The 20,649-nt window shown below is 33.7% G+C and overlaps 3 protein-coding genes across 4 annotated transcripts; 2 read left to right on the top strand and 1 right to left on the bottom strand.

The window, feature by feature from the left end:
* Nucleotides 1–3,891: 3,891 nt before the first annotated feature.
* LOC120204132 (cytokinin hydroxylase-like) lies at nucleotides 3,892–7,457 on the top strand. Its single transcript, XM_039204224.1, has 7 exons — nucleotides 3,892–4,178; nucleotides 4,428–4,627; nucleotides 5,098–5,622; nucleotides 5,834–5,984; nucleotides 6,402–6,581; nucleotides 6,860–7,029; nucleotides 7,275–7,457. Exons 1-7 carry the CDS (start codon nucleotides 3,911–3,913, stop codon nucleotides 7,377–7,379), a joined length of 1,599 nt encoding a protein of 532 aa, XP_039060155.1. The 5' UTR covers nucleotides 3,892–3,910; the 3' UTR covers nucleotides 7,380–7,457.
* A 931-nt stretch (nucleotides 7,458–8,388) lies between these two features.
* Nucleotides 8,389–11,959, bottom strand: LOC120204135 (dr1-associated corepressor-like). Of its 2 annotated transcripts, none has more exons than XM_039204228.1 (6): nucleotides 11,755–11,959; nucleotides 10,456–10,528; nucleotides 10,274–10,367; nucleotides 9,609–9,734; nucleotides 9,459–9,516; nucleotides 8,389–9,066 (listed from the first exon to the last, which is right to left on the bottom strand). In XM_039204228.1, the coding sequence occupies exons 1-6, from the start codon at nucleotides 11,785–11,787 to the stop codon at nucleotides 8,536–8,538; spliced, it is 915 nt and encodes a 304-aa protein (XP_039060159.1). In that variant the 5' UTR covers nucleotides 11,788–11,959; the 3' UTR covers nucleotides 8,389–8,535. The 2 variants fall into 2 exon arrangements, with proteins under 2 accessions (XP_039060159.1, XP_039060158.1); XM_039204227.1 differs by having other exon boundaries at nucleotides 8,389–9,069; nucleotides 11,755–11,953.
* A 5,769-nt stretch (nucleotides 11,960–17,728) lies between these two features.
* LOC120204136 (protein ELC-like) lies at nucleotides 17,729–19,194 on the top strand. Its single transcript, XM_039204229.1, has 2 exons — nucleotides 17,729–18,956; nucleotides 18,999–19,194. Exons 1-2 carry the CDS (start codon nucleotides 17,799–17,801, stop codon nucleotides 19,080–19,082), a joined length of 1,242 nt encoding a protein of 413 aa, XP_039060160.1. The 5' UTR covers nucleotides 17,729–17,798; the 3' UTR covers nucleotides 19,083–19,194.
* Nucleotides 19,195–20,649: the final 1,455 nt, after the last annotated feature.

Raw genomic sequence — 20,649 nt, forward strand, 5'->3', positions numbered from 1 at the left:
TACGAAAGAGATTTTTTATTATCTAATTTCATATTTAAAGTGTAGTTTGTTATCATTTAATCTCAATCGATTCAAGTCTAGAGAGATTTTACTCGATTTAAAATTTAATTTGATATTTAGGGTAAAAACTCACACTGAACTTAATTGGTTCTATTGTATATATAATTCTCATTTTCATTAAGTAAAATAAGGATCTAATTGAAAAATATAGATATATAAATATTATTGCAATTATCCTTAAATATATAAGAAAAAATTATACTGTTATTTTGGCTAAGTTTGAGGTTTTCATCCTAAATCTGAACAACCTGGCTTTATACTTTAAAAAGATCTGATTCGATTTAAATTAAGTTTTCAACACAAAAATAAATTTATAAGGCCGAGTCAGGTTGGATCCCATCGAATTTAGATCTTATTCCCATCTCGATTGTTTTTATGATAATTCCAACTACACCCTTATTATTTCTAAAAATGTCCAATTTTACCAATTTGCAAATCAAGCGCCAAACTTCCAATTATTTGCAAATTAATCCATTTAGACAATTTAATACACCCTTTTTTGCATTCATGGTCTTGCTCGAGTTCTTTTCTTCTTTCATGTCACATGACGACTGTTGATGCAAATGTTATCAATTGTTTGTTATGTTTTAATTAATCATATTCTAATTTGATTTTTGGGATGTATCCGGTCGAGTTAGGGTTGGAATTTTGGTAAACCAAACTTAATATGAAAATATATATCTTCTATCCGAATTTGACCGGACCTAAAAATTATATACCCTCCATTTGACCCGATCCGAACGAAAAATATATATCCTCCATCCGACTCCAATATGATCCAAATTTTTAGAGTATAAATTCGACCATGACTAACCCAGTATAATATAAGGACTTAATTAAAAATAATAATTTTTCTAAAAAAATTACATTATTATTCTCGGTCGGGTCGGAATAGAATTTTTACCCTCCATCCAAACCCGGTCCAACCTCACCCCTTAAAAAGTCCGACTCGATCTGATCTAACCCAAATATAATTTTTTTTTTAAATCCGACTATCAAATCGGTCGAATCAAAATTCGCCAATTTCGATTATATCATCGTCCCTAAATGTAACTTTGTGTCTGTGTATGATTACTAAAACGTCATACAAGATGTTACAATCTATCTCTACTATAATATTTGATATATTTTAAATACTGTTATTTTACACATTTTTATTCTCATTTTTAATATATTGTATCCAATATGAGAAAGAAAGAATAGTGTTATTAATTTAAAATTCAATCTTTAAATAAAATAAATGGAAAATATATATTCTTAAAATCATAAGTAGAGATACTAAGGGATGACAATAGGGTACAATTTTGTAGATTTCATATTGTACCCGCTTCAATTGAGTCGGTGATAGATATAAATTTAATAGATAGTGGGCAAGTGTGGATGTAAAATGTCAAACCCGTAGTAGGTAATGTGTAGGTGATGAATTTAAAATCTTATCCGCTTTGCATCTGCCCGCCCATTAGTTATCCACCATATAAATAAATTTGGATAATTACGAATATAATTTCAGATACTATTCTACAAATCTTAAGATTTTATAGGACACGACTTGTAATTTAATCCAATGTTAGGGTATAAACACAATTGATCTTTGGCTTATTTTATTATAATTCTTAATGGACGTGTTTGTTTTACATTCTATTATTCATGTAATTTGTGAGGTTACTGTCAGACGAGTATAAACAGGTACATGATGGGTGGTGTATATCTTTTTTATTTGTTAATTTTTGTCTAAAATTTTACATAAAATAGTTATGTTTATTTTATTTTTTATATATGATTTATTGCCATTATCTCGTCGAATTTTATAAATACATATGATATTTAAATCATGTTATATGACTTTGCATGTGTTTATTTACTTTTGTTTGTATTTTTTTCGTATCATAATATATTTTAATTTTTTGATATTATTGAATATAATTTAAAAATAAAATTATAATAATTAAATATTTTGTTATTTATAACATTAAATAAAGTTTCGTACAATAATTTTGTGAACTGCTCATATAAGGACATCATTTTTGGTCAAATATTTGCAAGTGGCTTAGAGATAAAGACAAGCAAAAGAGGACCACAAAATGAATATCTTTGTTTGGTATTGGGATTTACAAAATGGGACAAGAAATTGAAAGTATTTACGGAGTGATTATAAGAGTGATTATAACGGTAGTATATTTTTTATATTTTTTTAATTATTTGTAATTTATATATATTATAGATGTAATTATTCGAATTATGTTTTCAAACAAATAATTATTTTTTAAATATTAAGACCACTCAATGAATTTTTAAACATATTTTACTTAAGTTTAGTCTCACTTGACTTCGAAATTTAAAAAAAAAACATTTTTATAGAAATAATTAGTTTTATTAAAAAAAAGAAAGTATCCATAATTACAATAGATATTTATAATCTTTATTGTAAATTAAGTACATAATTACTATATTTTCTTAAAATTATTGACACAAAATTAGTAACTTAAGATCACGCAATAACCATACAAAGAAATGTTAAAAAACCTAATCAAAACTCGAATAAGGATAGATACAAACATATTTGGTCGTATCGACAAAGAAACCGTAAAAAGGGGATCAAACTATTGAAAGACCACCGACAAAACTACTAATCAGAGTCAAGTGACGTGAAAAAACTATCTACGAAAGCAAATCTAGTATTCAAATTCAATATGAGGGTTCAAAGTAGGGAAGACTAATATGATAATAGATAAGCGACATATTGATTAGTCGTGCTGATGTAGAATCAACATTTAAAAAAATAAATGAAAAACAACTATCAAACGTCATAAAAGGTGTCAAACGACAAAGAAAAATATGTCATAAAGATAGATAAAAATATATCATAAAGACATACTTATTAAAAATTAAAAACAAAAAAAATATACTATGTAAAAAATATAGGACAATAGAAAAGATAAACAATTAACCACCAGTATTAAAGTTACTATCAATAAAGATAAATAAAAAGTATGAACTACACACTATAAGTATGGGTGTAAACGAGCCGAGTCGAGTTTGAGTATTGATGAGCTCGATTCAATTCGAAAACTTTTAAATGAAGCTCGACTCGACTCGATAACTCACGAGCTTAAAATTTTCAAACTCGACTTGAACTCGAAATCCTAAACTGAAGCTCGTGAGTAGCTCGAAAAGGCTCGAAATGAAAAAAAAATTCTTAAACTTAACTCGATTGAAGCCTCACACTCAAACTCGAACAAAAACCTTAAATACAAGAAATTTTACTGTATTTTTTTTATAAAAAAAATCAATACATAAATATTAATATTATTAATAATTTATTTATAAAATAAATAAAATTTTAATATATTATATTTTCGAGCTGCTCACGAGCTTTTCGAGTCGAATATTGAGTAGCTCGTTTCGGCTCGTTAAGAACTCGAGTCGAGCTCGAATCGAGTCCATTCGATCTGAGTTGAGTCAATCTCGAGTAACTCACGATCTATCTCGTCTCATTTACATCCCTAACTACAAATAAGATATATTATAAAAATTAAAGTGAAATTTTTTAATAAAATTGAATCGAGTTAAAATATATCCGATTTGGAAGGAAAAAAATGAGACACGTAACTTAATGTTGATGTTAAGTCCATCCAAGTGGCACATGCGATGCCATATTTCCTCATCAATCAAACACAGATTCTCCTTCCAAAGTCAAAGAAACACAGCCAAAAAGCTTCAATCTTTTTCAATTTTCTCCACATGAACTGAAAGCACACATCCCATCCGATCCTTCAAACACAAAATCCCATCAAAATATCAACTTTTCCCCTACTTATGAAACCAACAGTGTAAAGAAGAAGAAGAAAAAATGAACTCTTTTCTTTGTTTTGTTTTACAAGCTTGGGATCCTACAAGTTCCTGTGAATTTTCCCGGGAAACTTCTCGTTTTCTCAGAGAATATGCTATTTGGGAAATCAACGCTTTTCTCTGGATTTCTCTTATATCCATCACTTATTTTCTTACTCACAGGCTGTTTAAGCTCTTTAAGTTGTGGAATCAGGGTTCTAAGATCCCAGGCCCTCCTCCTCCTTCCTTTTATGGCCATTTCAATACTCTCTCCAAGCAAAATCTCACAGGTATAAATTTAAAACTACTTTCTTTTCTTTTCTTTCTCATTATTTTTAATGCAAAAGATGAATCTATGTTCCTTTTGGAATCTGGGTTATTCTTGTATTTGCCAGAATCAGTGTTTTGAAAGCTTCAATCTTTTGTATGAAGAAGAATGATCAGTACCCGAATGTTGAGAATCTGGGTTTTGCTTTGGTTGTTAAAATCTGTTCTTTTTCTTGGTATAAGTATATATATGTGTGTGAATATTTGTGCAGAGGTATTGTCAGATTCACATGGGGAATATGGTTCAATTGTGAAGCTATGGTTGAGTCCAAATCAGCTTTTGGTTTCAATGAAAGAACCAGAAGTCATCAAAGAGATGTTGTATAAGGCTAAGGATAAACTTCCATTGACAGGGAAGGCTTTTAATTTGGCCTTTGGACAGTCCACCCTATTTGCTTCCTCTTTTGATAAGGTACTTCAAAACCTACAAGTTCTTTTAGATGCTATTGCTATTGTTGAACTTGTGGAGAAGATGGTCTCTGGTTAGTGGTTACCCGAGTCTATAGATAGGGGCATAATCGAACAGAGCGGAGCTCAATATGTAAGATGTATGAGCTCGAGTTCCACGTCGGAGTCTGAGGCTCAAAGTTCAATTTGAGTTCTTGTGGTATTGGTTGCCTGGTCAAATCCAATCCAATCCCGGAAAATTTAACTCGACTTAGGTTATAATTTGGCCTTCTGAGTCTTTGAAATTAGTTATGAACTATAGTTGAAGCTTTTGATAATTTTGGTGTTTTTGGTCACCATATGGATAATATGTTGTGTTTGATCTTCGAATTGTTCTAACAAAATGTTTTCTTGCATTTTTCAATTATACTTTCGATGGCATGATCGAACAACCTTCTGACATTCTATGGAATTTTTCCACTTTATCATCTGCAGGTAGAAAAGAGAAGAGAGTCATTGGCATCTGAATTGAATGTAAAGTTTCTTGATAGAGCAAATTTAATCCCGACCAGGGCTGTCGAGCGTATCATGGCGGAATTACACCAGAACATGGCCAAAGGACGTGTTGATTGTAAAATGGCTTCTCAGCATATGGCTTTCACTTTGCTTGGCGCAACAATCTTTGGTGAAATGTTCTTGGCTTGGTCAAAGGCTACTATTTACGAGGACCTCTTGATGATGGTTGCTAAAGATGCATGCTTTTGGGCCTCGTATAGTGTTACTCCCTTCTGGGAACGAGGATTCTGGAGGTATCGGCAATTATGTACAAAGTTGAAATGCCTAACTAGAGACCTTGTTCAAGAGTGCAGTAGAAATTACAAGTTTAATGGCCATCTTAATGTAAGAGATGAACCTTATGGCAATATTATGGGCATGCTGTTTCATGGATGCTTAACGACTGGAGGTTTGATCGGTAATATGTTGATGAGGCTTGTTACACATCCTGAAATACAGCAGAAGGTATACTTCCTCTTTTCCGGTTTCTTTCTTTTCCGAGTCATCAATTACTTTGCTAGTATTAGGAAGTACTTAGAGACTTTCTTCTGAACTTAAATGATCCTTCATCACACGGCATATATATGTGTATGTGTGTAAGTGTTTATACATTTGGTTTGGAGTTGAAGGTCCCAGATTGCAATTGATTTTTGTCTTTGGAATTGAACTTCTGCAGATCCGCTCTGAGATAATCATGGCAAGGAAAGGTTCAGAGGAAAAAGATCAACCTCTTGCAGAGAAGATGCCTTTATTGTTGGCAACTATCTATGAGTCTGCTCGTGTTATGCCAGCCGGGCCTTTGCTACAGAGGTGTTCCCTGCAACACGGTGAGCAATTTTCGAAGATTGAAATTGGAAAATTTTGACATTAGACATACTTTTTCATGCCTTCCTTGATCATAAAATGAATCGATATCGAACTTATAAAAATAACTTTTCAGCACTCAAGTATTCTGAGTTTCATGTCAAAACCTTGATTTTCTATACTGTCAGACCATTCCGGGTCTGCTAACCACCTTAGTTTTCTGACATTTTATTACCTAATTTATGCTTTAGGAATGGCATATGGTGTTTGAATATCTTTTTTTGTAAAACCGAAAGGTTTTATTTCTCATTTGAAATTGTATTATCTTTTTGAGGTTTAGAACTAGAGTCCCGTGATGGTTGCAGACTTGCGGTTTTATAAGTTATAACACTAATTGTATGGTCACTTATACAAATGTTTTCCATCACTGCGTGTTGAAGATTTGAGGCTCAAGTCTGGTGTAATTGTACCGGCTGGAGCAATAGTTGTTGTACCTGTGCAGTTGGTGCAGACGGATGATTCTAGTTGGGGAAATGATGCCGGTAAATTTAATCCCTATCGTTTTCTGTGTAAGACTGAAAAAACATCCGCTTCGCTGAATATGGATACATCCATTGCAGGTTCCACTCTTTTCCCAAAATTTCTATTAATTTGGATTTGCTAATGCTTGGTAAAACTTTCCAATTTAGCACAAAACTATGACACTTCTTGTTTTTGTGTTCCCTGTTATATTCGCTGTCATGCTTTGAATTATGCTCATTAATTCGTTACTACTTGATGTGTCATGATCGTGTCGGTTCTTCCAGATTTGGGTTTAACCTTCATTTTGATTTAGTTTGCATTCAGTATCACAGGGTGCTACTATAGGTAGTTATCCAATTGCTTTTCTTCACTTCAGGACATGCTGAAGAACTGAAGGATCAAAGGAAGAGTTCTTTTGTTTTGAATGATCCGAATGAGAATGCAGCTTTTCTTCCCTTCGGTGCCGGTACACGATCCTGCGTTTACCAGAAATTTGTCATTCAAGGAATCGCAACATTGTTTGCTTCCTTGCTCGAACAGTACGAGGTTTGTCCTACTGACCAGTAATTTGTACAGTTTTAGTTTCAACTTAGTTTCTACAAGCAAGCAGTCTGGCATATTTTGAGCATACGAACACGAAATAAAACCGTATCTAATACACATTCGAGTCCCAAGTAACATTACTACGTACTAGATATTTGAGAGATTGTTTTCTCTTCATGAAATTCTTATTTCTGATGCACTGAAAGTTTGACGTATGATTCGTTTTTTTTCCTGAATCTATATGACAGGCGAGGCTTAATCCAAGATCGAAGACAAATTCAAAACCATCGTCAACCGACTCAATTTCCCAAGATTTTCTGAGTTCCAAACTAGTTTTCGTGAGGAATAATTGAAAGTCATACATAACATATGCTTACATACATACTATCATCCTTGTACCTTAGTTATGTCTCCAGTTATGTTTTTCCTCATACTGCTTTTTTATGGATAAGATATCCCGGTTCTCGTCCTCTTTTTCATCCGAAATGATCGGAGAAGCTTATTTCACTGCTTCGGAAACCAGAGGATAAACCTCACATGAGCATATTTCAAAACTCATGTTTTTCGTCTTTTTTTTAAAGAAAATGAAAATCCTCAATGGTTTCAAAGTATCTCAAAAGTGCAGTGTCTGATTCCAAGCAGTTTAGTATTTGTTTTTGGAGCAGTTTGAGATGCTATTAGCAGTGAAAAGACTCACCTTTTGTCCTCCCATCTCTTAAACTTTGGTCATTTTCTGTGTTTTTCCTCCTCAATGGAGTTTGTGCTGTACCGAATGTTGTAATAATGATTTGGATACTTGTTATGGTATATATGAAATAAATGGAACTTTTTATTTATAATTATATTAGCTATGTTTATGTTGATGAACAACAGGAAAGATGGTGGTTAAAGGTGGCCGGACATGTCAGACGGCAGTAGGTTGCTCGGTGGTAGCTATAACATGTTTGATTCACGAAAAAGATTTATCATAATTCACATGCATGAAAAGAGAGCTTGAAATGCATCCATACATCTTTCACCAATAAGTTTTGAAGATAACCTTGTTTTAGGTCCGGCAGAGGGGAGGGATCAGAATCAATCTGTCTGCAACACAGCAGGCAAACATGTTCTTCTCATTGCAGAACTTGAAGAAATGGGCAAGACTAATGAGTTGACAATCATGAAACTAAAATTAATGAACTAAGTCGATACTGAGCATGGAATAAGATCATAGTTACACCAGGAACCACAAATTTCTCGTTGCATAACGAGCAGGTTGGACTAGTGTCTTTCGGTTGTGAGAATCTACCATTTCCAAAGTTATGTTAGTGAATGCTATAACAGAAAAGGAACGATGATTGATAAACAAAGAAGAGAAATGCATTTGAGCCCTTGAGATCTACATAGGATATATTACTATACTCCAATGAGATCATCTTGACTATTTTCGCATTTTCTTGATCTTATCTGCTTGGGGTGCTAAACTGATCTTGACCGCTAACGTTTTCTAGGAGTCCAGCTGCTACCTACTCACCCTTCCTCATCGTAATCTTCTTCATCCTCGTCTAATCTTCCGCCAAGCTGAGCAAGTTGAAGAGGATCGATAGCCATCTTGTCCATTTCTGAAAGAGACCAGCCAGGGTATTCTTCGTGTTTAGCCTCTGTTGTAGGCCCTGGCAAAGAAGGTTGAGCTGCTGCCACTGCAGTTGTGGCTGCTGGTGCACTGGCAGAGGCTTCAGGTTCAGCAACCTTAGCAGCAGCTGCTGCGGCCTTTGTATCCACATTCTCATCCACCTCAGCATTCAGATCGAAATTCCGGACAGCTTGATTGGCATCATCACCAGTTGTGTTCTCTTTCACGGTATCCTTCAACTCGGAACCATCATCTATCGCCATTGCTGTGGTTGAATGACTTTTGTTGTTTTGCTGATGTGTTGAGCAATGTTCTGGTTCTATTTCACGATGAGCATCTCTTTCCACATGTCGAGCTCCTCTTCCACGACCCCTGCCTCGTCCACGGCCTCTCCCTCGGCCACTGGTGCCAGCATGACCCACATCATGCTGTTGAATACATGTAAGAAAGAAGTCAGTCAAAGTAGCTAAACTCTCACACACATATAAATGGCATGATCTGAATATTGACATTCGAGTGAAAAACAAACAATGGACTTGAGTTAAATTTATTATTCATGTAAAACAGCATGCACAGCAGTGAACAAACCCAGTAATTCTTATACTGAAGTTTCTGAAACAGTACACTAAAATTCACAAATTAACTTTAAACCAGATACTTTTCCATCGCTGAAGAAAAAAAGTTTAGCATCATTCATTCCTATAGAGTTGTGCACACGCTCATACCATGTTCCATACGCTTATAGCACGCATGCGCGAGCGCGTGTATATATATACACGTTATGTACAGGCAGGCACGTGTTGAATCAAAACCATCTTACCATTCTGCTTCTCTTAGATTCTTCATCACTATCATTGGCATCATCTCCGGCAGCTTTTCTAGCAGAATGATATGGGAAAATATCACCAAATAAGTGTCTCATTTACAAATTCAAAAGTAAGAAACAAGGGGGGAGCCAGGTTTCTCTAACCTTCTCCGGGAAATAGTTCGATCATCAGTAGCAGCAGCCTCAGAATGGCCATGACCATAGTCAGGAACCCGGCTAACAATGTCCCTCAGAAAGTCAAATACATTGTAGCTCTGTACACAATGCTTTCTGCAATTTAGTTGGATGCTTTTGTTAGAACAATGCACAATACATATAAAATACACAACAATAAGGGTAACAAAGAACAAGATCCAAAGACACATAATATGATACCATGCTAATCACAAGGCTTGTTAATTTAAAAATGTAGCATGATCCATCCATCCATCTATCTACACTATCTTTTCCCCTTCTCGCCTTTACTTCTTTATTTTTTTTTTAATTTCCACTTTCATGCCAAATCTATTAATGGGGAACCTTTTATTAAAGCCAAAGAAAGTAAAAGAAATCGAGAAAAAAAAAACTAAGATACTAAAACTACTACCAAACCTTTAAAGTAAAACTCCAAAACCCTCCAAGGCATTTAAGGTGGGAGACATTCATATTGTAGATATCAACATTATTAATGCACATGCACATGCACATGCACATGATCAAGAAAAGTGAAATAAAAAGAAACATGTGTGCATGAAAACGTGTATAAATGCAGAAAAGAACGTCAAATCCTAAAGCAGACGACAGATATCACATGCTAATTCTTCACTTACAAATGCAATGAATTCATGGTCTTTGCTCTTCTTTGAAGAGTGATTTCATACGTACGGTCACAAAGGTCTTGGAGAAACAATTCCAATGCTTTCGCTGAAAAGTAATACAAAGTAGCATGAGCAAGTACTATACATGCATGGAGGAATTATTTTGGTAAATCATGAAAGTTATAGTCATTCACAAACTAAAACAGGCACTGCTAATGCAATCTTCCCGACATCTTCATCTGATTGCATGATCTTTTTGATGCGAGCCTGAAAAACAAATATGCTCTAATGTTTCAGCATTAATCATAGCTAAGATCGGTAAAAATTATAAGAAAACCATTGTCAAGGGAATATCATTCCAAGAAGAAGACTCATAGGCAAGCATGACAATGCAACCCACAGTCCTAAAGCATATACAAAACATCAGGAAAACATCCGCATATTCTCCAGGCAGAAAACGGCTTGAAAGATACAACATCAAATGGAGTTGCGGGACCACAAACCAGTATATCTTAATTATAAGAGATTAACATTACCTGATATCCGAATATAAAACAGCAAACCCCAAAATCAGTAACAAACAAGACAGAATGTTAACTACACACAGAATATCAGGACAAGAAGATAGGAACTTCGACACATAGATGTCCTTATAGACTATTTCCATCAAATGAGAGCTTCATCAAATAGGCATCCTTGTGAGTTGCTGGTTTATTATCGTCGACGGAGCAACATAACACAAGTTCTAAGTGTGGTGTGAGAAGATAGGACACAGCTAAGCTATGTTACTCAACACTTAGGTGTGAGTGTCGGATAAGGGGAGCGTTTAACATAGGTATGTCCAACTTTTTCTAAGTTTTTTCCATGTCTAAGGTCATTGGAAGGTCGAAGAAGGGTACTTCCAAAAAACCGAGTCGGAGTAACACAAATGCCCATGATGTCAAGAGCGAATTAGGACCCGATGATTAACAAGAAACTAAAGTTGTAGAACTCAGTCAGCTAAACATTCTGCAGACTAAGAATCATCAAACAATATTTGGGAAATTGAACATATCTCAGTAATATCGACCGACTTCAAAGAAACAATCAAAAACATTATCAAACCAACATGAGATTTTCATAGAACATCAAAAAACAAAGAATCCTCCCTAAAAGAACTTTGAAAAACACAAATCCAACATCACAGTCCATGAAATTCCATATAATTGAAACAATCATAAACTAAATAACCAAAAACCGTAAACATTGAACACAGAGTCAACTAATACATGGAAAATTAACGATGACCATTGTCACGAAAACTACCTTACAAATCGGAATCGCAGCAACAAAAACAAGCACATAATCAAAAACTATAATTAACCCAGATTTCATTTTCCATCAAATCAACCAAAAATCAAACGCCCAACTCAAACTAACATCTGATTAAAAAGGGGGGAAACAAATTCAGAGAAAAGTAAAAGGAAAAAAATAAGAAAAAGATAGAAGCTTACAGCTGGGAAACGGGTATCGAGCTTCTTTCTCATGATTCGGGTGTCAGATTTGGATCATTAATCATTAAAAAAAACTTAAACGAAATCGAAATACATATATATAATTAAAGAAAATCTAAACCCCAAAAAAAAACATTTTTCAGATCCGAAGACTGACTATGTATCTTCTTCAGTTCTAAAAGAACCAAAACATAAACAAGGCTCTGTTCGAGTTGGACGTAAATTAAAATTAAAGAAGAAGAAGAAGAAGAAGCAAACCAAAAAAAAAAAAAATTAATAAAGTAGATACTGGTTGATAAGTTCACAGCTAGGTTAGTTTTTATGGTTGACTTTATTAGTTGATTTGAGGGAGAAACAAGTTTTGTGACACGTGTAATTATTTAATTTGGTTGTTTTATTGTTTTCGTAACCGATAACGAGTTTTTTTTCATATATTGCTTTTCTTTTTTGCTTTTATTAAGAATTTTAAAATATTTGATTCGACACGTAAGGTTTATTTTTAATTAAATAATATTAAAAAAAGATAAATATGAAAGTGGTTATATATATTGGTAAAGTACAAATTTCATCACTCAACTTTATTTTTATTCTGATTTTAGTTATTAAACTTTAACAATTTCTAACTTGATCATTCATGATTGAATTGTTCTTATTTTGATTACTTTGTCATTATGATTGATCATCTGCCTTTTAAAATTATGCAATTTTCTAGTTTTTATTATTTTTAAAAAAATGGGTTTTAATTTTATTTGATTTTTAGACGATATAGTATCTTCTTCAAAATTCTAATAGTGAAGAGGTAGAGAAAGAGAGAAGCTATATTTATGATTTCATGTTAATTTGATAATGGAGATTATAGATTGAAGTGGTTTGGAGTTTTGTGAGTTTAGGGTTTCAGATTGAATTTAAAGAGATTTTGGAAAAATATAAATTGATAGAGTGATAGAGGATGATGAGACGAATTCATCAATGCCTCGAGTGGTTATAGAAAACGTTAAAAAACGAAGATTCCAACACTAACGTGGCACAAATATGAAACTGTAATCTTCAAGGAAGAAAATACAATAATAATTAAAATGAAAAAGATGAGATGAACTACACATAGCGACCATTAAGAAAAAAATAAGTTTATATTAGAAAAAAAATCATGTCACTTAATTATATTTGATTTAACGCTCAAGCGATCAAAATATGGAGTAATTAAAAAATCTAATGATAAAATTGAAAGTTTTTAAAGTTTAGTATCGCAAATATGAGTAAGATTAAAGTTGAGGGATGAAATGCATAATTTATCTCTTATATATTTGTGACTCGTCAAAGCTATCAGAATGATCTTTAAGCCTTTGAGCGATTGTGGGATGACACCAATCTCGACTCAATATTTTAAAATTTAAAGAGTGAATTGTAATTTTATGAAAAAACTAAACAAATTAGTTTGAGTCGCCATTAATATTTGAATTAGGCATATTGAATATATAAAAAAACGTCTCTTAAAAGAATTTTGGACAAAATCATTTTAAAAGATTAAAGTGGTCTAAATTTAACCAAGAACTCATTTTGAAAATGGTTTGAAGCCAATTACGTGTGGGGAACGGTGAGCACCCCACAACATTTGAGGAAGGTGTTCATGATCTTGCGAGTGTATGAGCTCTATGTCAAGGAGCAAAAGTGCTCATTTGCCTAGAAGAAAGTTCCATTCATTGGCCACATCATTGAAGATGGGGTGATCAAGATGGACAGGGACAAGATTTGGGACATTGAAGAGTGGGAAGCACCAACCAAGGTAACTGATACGAGATCATTTATGGGGTTGGTTAACAACTACTAGAGGTTTGTCAAAGACTACTTTAGAATTGTCGCATCATTGACCGAGTTGTTGAAGAATGCCAAGGCGTGGTATTGGGGACTGGACTGTTAGAAAGCCTTTGACGAATTCAAGCTTGCAATGGTGAATGAGTCGATCTTGGTGCTGCCATATTGCACCAAGCCCTTTGAGATTTACAGTGATGCATCCCATGTGGCGATTGGTGGGGTTCTTATGTAAGAGGGACATTCGATTTCTTTTGAGAGCCGAAAGCTCAAAGATGTTGAGCAGAGATACACGGTGCATGAGAAGGAGATAACCTCAGTTGTGCATTATCTACGTACATGGAGAGATTATGTGCTTGAGTCAAAGTTCGTGGTGTACACGGTTAATGTTGCCAACATTTACTTTCTCACACAGAAGAAGTTGTCACTGAAGCAGACTCGTTGGCAAGAGTTTCTTGTGGAGTTCGATGTTTCCTTGGAGCACAAATCATGGAAAATAAATTTTGTTGTTGATGCCTCAGGCTAAAGGTATATTAGCGAGATGGTGAGCTTATTGGAGGGACTGATGCTATATCGTTTTAAAGAGGGCTTGTCACATGATGATCAAGGAAAATAAATGAATAGATAGAGTAGGCTTTTTCTAAACCATTGATGTAATTCAATTGTAATCGTTGGATGTAGGATACTCCAGCTATAAAAGGAGGCTCTCTCCACTTCAGCTGTGATGATCACTTTGAGGAATACAAGTTAGCATTCACTCATTCTCTCTTCTCTTTACTTTGAGCGCCCATCTCTTAGTTTTTCCTTTCTTTTGCTTGTTTCCACTTTGTTTAGACGTTTAGGTTACTTAACTAAGGTTGTATAAGCTTGCTAGCAGCAGTCTAGCCCCGTGACATTATGCTTATATTGATTGTATTTATAATTGAGTAAACTACACCTATGGTCACTTAACTAAGAGGAGGGTTTTACCAAGATCAATATTTTTTTAAAATTTATCAACCAAATCAATTGATTATTTAAATGATGTTAGTCAAGCTATCTGTAGTTAACATTTGATGGAGGAACTGACAAGATAGTTAACAAAAGTAATATAATTGCACATTTAGTCCTTATTATTTATATGTTTTATCAAATTGATTTTAATTTTAATTTAGTTAAAAAATTAAATTTATTAAAATGATTTTCTATGACTCTTATTTTTCTAATTTTATTATTCAACATCAGTATTATCCTAATCTAACTCAATACCTCATTGAATAATTTTATTATTCAATATCGATTCAATTGAAGAAGAAAAAAAACATCGAAGATTAGGTTTAGTTAAGTAAAAACCTCTAGTTACTAGGGATATTTAATGAGATAAATGGTCATATGAACTTCAAATTTATAGAGTTACCAATTTTAAAGTAATGCATAGGTGGCTAAATTTGTATTTTTTACCATAATAAGTAAATATATCCGGAATATATATGTACATATATGTGTAAACATTAAGTTATTTAAAATTGATGCATGAATTTGCACCATATACTCTTGTATTTACCTATGGTAAAAAGATGTAAATTGACAACTAGAAAATGAAATACCTTGCCATAATTGAACCAATGTTACTAACTCAAACTTGAATAAATTGAACAACATCCCTCATAGTATTCCCCACACCAAAAGAGCATATGAAAATGGAGCCGATCACTGGTGCTTTGCCTGGTTTGATGCTCTCCAACGTCGACAATCCAGGATCGGAATCAAGGGCGGATATCGATCTTGTCACCCCTACGAGCCTTGTGACTTCTTTGTTGGAAAGACGACCTTGCACCTACTGCAATAAAGTGTTCCCTAGCCCTCAAGCCTTGGGGGGGCACCAAAATGCACATAGGCAAGAACGTGCGTCGATCAAGAGGGGTCACTGGACTGGACAGAACAGTGTCCTCCGTCCCATCTTGCCCTATTATCCTTGTTCGACGTTTTATTTGAACCCTGTTTGTGGTTGTTTGAATAGATCCCCCTTGGGTTTAGGCCAGGATCCATGATCCACAAACCTTCGTATCCATGGAGGCCATACGGTTCGGGCGGAAATCGGTTCAGTCAAGGTTACCCTAGGCAAGCCATGATGAACCTTCCGCAGCCAAGTTTCGATGGGAGGATTGGCATCGGCAATGGCGGATTTGCACTCCCGAGGCCTTCGAACTCTTCGATAATCAACGGAATCGGTTCACCGACGAGGTTTGCTAATACTTCTCAAGCAAATTTTGCAGTGAATAGGTCTGCTGCAGGGAGTGATGAACACAATGAAATTGATTTAGCCCTTAAACTTTAATTTATCTTTTATTATTATAATGGTCCAATAAATCTCTAGTGAGGTTTATTTCATGCTTATTATGATTAGGTGTTTAAGTTCTAAGCTTCTATGTTTATTTATTTTCTTATTCAGTTACTTTAATAAAATTAAAAATTATATCCAAATTAAAATATATTATTATTATCTATTTATATTTACGAGCCTAAAGAAACAAAATTATAGAAATTTAAAACTGTGACGAACAAAACCGTAAAATAACGGCCATAAGATCATGCTATAGTTGATATTTAAATTGCTAATCGATATGCACGAACCAAGTGACCTCCGCGGTAAAGGAATTGTTGTTATTCATGAGGACCCGAGTTCGAGCACCATAAATACTAGGGGTGTGAACTTTAATGTCGAAAGATTTAAGAGTTGTCTTTGAATATATATTACCTTGTACTTAATCCAGATTAATAAAAAAATTGAATTTAAAATACTTAAAAATTTAAGGGCTAATGTAGAATAAAGGTTATAATTTAAGAATAAATTTACAATATTTAAAATTTTTAAATATTAATTTAAAATAAAAGTTATAATTTAAAGATGTATAATATAATTAACTCAAAATATTTTTATTAAGTACATGTGTAATTATTTTAATTTTAACTTCCCAAAATTTAAAGATGTAATTAAAATACTCAATTTAACACCATTCATGATAATGGTGACGTAAATATATTACACATGTATAATTATAAGTAATTACACATTTTGATATGTTTTTGTCTATCATTATAATGTATAAGTTATGTTAAATTGAATGTAATATGAGAAAAAAAAGAAAGGATAAAGTATACAAATGGTCCTCATTATAGGGTGTTACTTTGTTGAGTCTTCCAATTACCAAAAGTTACAAAATGATCCCCAATTATAAAATGTTGAATTTTTTAGTCTCTCGACTATTAAAAGTTATAAAATGATCACTCGAGTATTCATTATGTTCTAAACTCATCTTTTTCCATTAAAAATTTGATGACAGTATGAGCTGGATGTTAATCTGCTGTATGAGATATGATAAAATCTGATCCTAGAATCTCAAACGACTATCATATCTCAAACAACATATTAACATCCAACTCATATTATCACTAATTTTTTAATGAAAAATGACGAGTTTGGAACATAATGAATAGTCGAGTGACCATTTTGTATCTTTAAATAATCGAGGAACTAAAAATAACATCCTATAGTTGGGGAACCAATTCATTACTTTTAATAGTCGATGAACTTAACAAAACAATGACTATTTGTGTACTTTACAAAAAAAAAAAAAAGAATTAGTGTAATTTATGAGACCCATTGAATTAATTATAATTTATTAGTATAGATTTAGGCGTTATTTTATTATTTTTAAAATATTTAAAATATATAATTATATATAATATTAATTAATTAAATAATAATTTTATATTATTGAGAATAATTTTATGGTAAATTATGTGTTTAGTAGCTAAACTATCAGTTTTGGTTCGTTTTAGACCTAAACTTTCAATTTTTTCAAAATTATACCTAAAGTTTAGTTTTTTTATTTTTTTATTTAATACTCATTCAAAGTTTAAAGTTAAGTTTTGTAAAGATAGAAAGTTTAGACAATAAAACGGATCAAAACTAATAGTTTATGTATTAAATGCGTTAAATTTGTTACGACGAATATTAAAATAAAATGAAAACTAAATGTTAAATATAATTTAAAAAAATTAAAAGGTTAGATATTAAAATAAATTAAACTAATAGATTATGTAATAAAAGTGTTTATGCGTAATTTTAAATAAATTCTCTATAAGAATACAAGTGATTCATCCTTAAGTCAGAAGAAAAAGGTTTCCCCTTCGCTAAGCTAGAAACAAATCTCAAAATACAATCGCTCCTCCTCCACCGCCCACCTCTACAAATGGTTCCACCGTCGTCAACTCCGCCGCCAAACCCTCAACAAACCCAACAATTCTTGTCCTCCGTCCTCTCCCAACGCGGCCCTTCCTCCCTCCCTTACACCGAAGACACCAAATGGCTCATCCGACAACACCTCCTTTCTCTTGTCTCCAATTACCCTTCCCTCGAGCCCAAAACCGCCACCTTCACCCACAACGACGGCCGATCCGTCAACCTCCTCCAAGCCGACGGCACCATCCCCATGCCTTTCCAAGGCGTCACATACAACATCCCCATCATCATCTGGCTCATAGAGTCTTACCCGCGTTACTCCCCCGCCGTCTACGTCAATCCCACGCGCGACATGATCATCAAACGACCCCACCCCCACGTTTCTCCTTCTGGGTTAGTGTCGATTCCTTATCTGCATAATTGGATTTACCCAAGTTCTAATCTTGTCGATTTGGTCGTTAATTTGAGCTCCGCTTTTTCGCGTGATCCGCCTCTTTATTCTCAACGTCGTCCCAATCCTAACCCTAGTCCCAGCCCTTCTATTAATTCCTCCATGTCGTCTAGTTACGGGCACCATCCGCCGCCGCCGGGGCCGAGGGTGGCTCATACGGCATCGGGATTGTATCCTCCGTCTCCGTACGGGAGGTTACAGCCTCCACAGCACTCAGAACCTCGTCCGACCTCAACGGATGATGCCGCCGAGGTTTATAAGAGGAATGCGATGAATAAGCTGGTGGAAATGGTCCAGGGCGATATAATCGGGATGCGGAAAGCTAGGGAAGTCGAAATGGAAGGGTTGTTTTCGGCTCAAGCGGTGTTGAGAAGAAGAGAGGAGGAGATTAATAAAGGGTTGAAAGAGATGCAATACGAAAAGGAAGCTTTAGAGCATCAATTACAGGTTGTTTTGATGAATACAGATGTTTTGGATAGTTGGATTAGAGATAACGAAGGGAAAACAAAGGACTTGGAGAAGAACAATGTGAATGTTGACGAGGCGATTCATTGCGTCGACCCTCTCTGTAAACAAATGTTGGATTGCACGGCTGCTGATTTAGCCATCGAGGACGTGGTTTATTCCTTGGATAAGGCGGTGCAAGATGGGGCTGTGTCGTTCGATCAGTACCTGAGGAATGTGAGGTTGTTGTCAAGGGAGCAGTTCTTTCATAGGGCCACTGCTGCGAAAGTTAAGGAAGCTCAAATCCAGGCTCAGGCCACTGCTGCGAAAGTTAAGGAAGCTCAAATGCAGGCTCAGGTGGCAAATATGGCTGCTAGACTATCGCATTTTGTCTCGTGACTGGTTATCGTTTTGTACCGGATTTGTCCATATAACGGATCATGTTATTCGAGGTTAGATTCTTGTCAAGATTTTATATTAATCATATGGTATAGCATCATTACATTTAGTTTTATCCATATGCATATACATCTATGTAATTTGTATGTTGACACTCATTTTTGGGTTTTCTCTTGTTATGATGAACTTGGCATTTGTGAGAAACTGAAATGGTGTTAGCTATTGTATGAGTATCTGTTGGTATTGTTTTATCTGCTTCTTTTATGTTCGAGCTATCGAGTTTAAAACCGGGCTAGCCTGTCGATGCTTACTGCTCTAATGCCTTGTAAAAATTGCTAGGCTTTCCTCTTTGATTCATCCTTGGTTTGGATCAATGCTCAAATATTGACTTGAAAATTTGAATCATTACAAGGAAAGTATGTGTTTAATTCATTATCGGAGTCGAAAATTAGGTGCTAAACTATGTAGTATTCTAATGTCTCAGTTTAGAATTTACTAAAGAAGGTGAATTATTTGCATATCTTGAGAGGTACTTATGATTTATTGGAAAATTGAATAATTTTACTGTGACATATTCTAATATTATTTAGGATTCTAATATTATTTAGGGTAAATTACGCTTTTAGTACCTACACTATTAGTTTTAGTCCATTGGAAAATTGAATTATTTTATTGTGACATATTCTAATATTATTTAGGGTAGATTACACTTTTAGTATCTAAACTATCAGTTTTAGTCCGTTTTAGTACTAAACTTTCATTTTTTTCAAAACTATACATCAAATTTAGTTTTTGTTTCATTTTAGTACCATTGTTCAAAATTTAACGTTAAGTTTTGAAAAAAATTGAAAGTTTAGGTACTAAAATTGACAAAAACTGATAGTTTAGTCATTAAATGCGTTAAGTTTTTAATTGTGGTTACTAAAATGAAATAAAAATTAAATGTTAGGTATGCTTTTGAAAAAAAATGAAAGTTTAGGTATTGAAACGAATTAAAGTTGATAGTTTAAGTACTAAAAGTATAGTTTATCATATTATTTATCTGATAAGTGTGTTAATCTAATATATGTCATCACCAATTCAACATTTGAACAAGTTTTGTACTATTTTAAAGTGTTCATAGACATAGAATTTTATATGGCAATTATGGTTCAACATAATTAACACATTGTTCTAGTTTGAGGGGGAGGTTTTGTCACATATTTATAGACTTGTATTATGAACGGTATATATTGTATTTAATATGTGATTTTACCTAGTTAATGAAGAATATTATTTTGTATATTATATGATATTTATACTTACATATTCACATAATGTTATTGAAAAAAAATTACCCCAACGTTTGCACATATGATGTCACATTCACATATTTACATAGTTAATCTTAAAATTCGACGATTATAATTATAATTGTTTTAAATAAAATAATGAACTAAGTTATGATTTATATAGGCCTAATAAAAAAAAATTACCCCCACATTTGTACGCATGGTTATTTTGTTCCTGTATCTTTTTTCTACATTTTAACCATAACGTTTTATTTTGGAGCAAAATATCCCCTGGT

The sequence above is a fragment of the Hibiscus syriacus genome, unplaced genomic scaffold (genome assembly GCF_006381635.1).
Source record: "Hibiscus syriacus cultivar Baekdansim isolate YM2019G1 unplaced genomic scaffold, ASM638163v2 tig00010533_pilon, whole genome shotgun sequence".
Classification (NCBI taxonomy): domain Eukaryota; kingdom Viridiplantae; phylum Streptophyta; class Magnoliopsida; order Malvales; family Malvaceae; genus Hibiscus; species Hibiscus syriacus.

Bases quoted from the DNA above. Each gene is read 5' to 3' on its own strand.
- LOC120204132 (XM_039204224.1), top strand. From the start codon at position 3,911: ATGAACTCTTTTCTTTGTTTTGTTTTACAAGCTTGGGATCCTACAAGT. The intron at 4,179-4,427 runs GTATAAATTTAA...ATATTTGTGCAG, and splicing joins CTCCAAGCAAAATCTCACAG to AGGTATTGTCAGATTCACAT. The intron at 7,030-7,274 runs GTTTGTCCTACT...TCTATATGACAG, and splicing joins CCTTGCTCGAACAGTACGAG to GCGAGGCTTAATCCAAGATC.
- LOC120204135 (XM_039204227.1), bottom strand. From the start codon at position 11,787: ATGAGAAAGAAGCTCGATACCCGTTTCCCAGCT. The intron at 10,529-11,754 runs GTAAGCTTCTAT...TTTGTTTTTCAG, and splicing joins TCGATACCCGTTTCCCAGCT to GCTCGCATCAAAAAGATCAT. The intron at 10,368-10,455 runs GTGAATGACTAT...ATTACTTTTCAG, and splicing joins AGCAGTGCCTGTTTTAGTTT to CGAAAGCATTGGAATTGTTT.
- LOC120204136 (XM_039204229.1), top strand. From the start codon at position 17,799: ATGGTTCCACCGTCGTCAACTCCGCCGCCAAACCCTCAACAAACCCAA. The intron at 18,957-18,998 runs GCCACTGCTGCG...ATCCAGGCTCAG, and splicing joins GGGAGCAGTTCTTTCATAGG to GCCACTGCTGCGAAAGTTAA.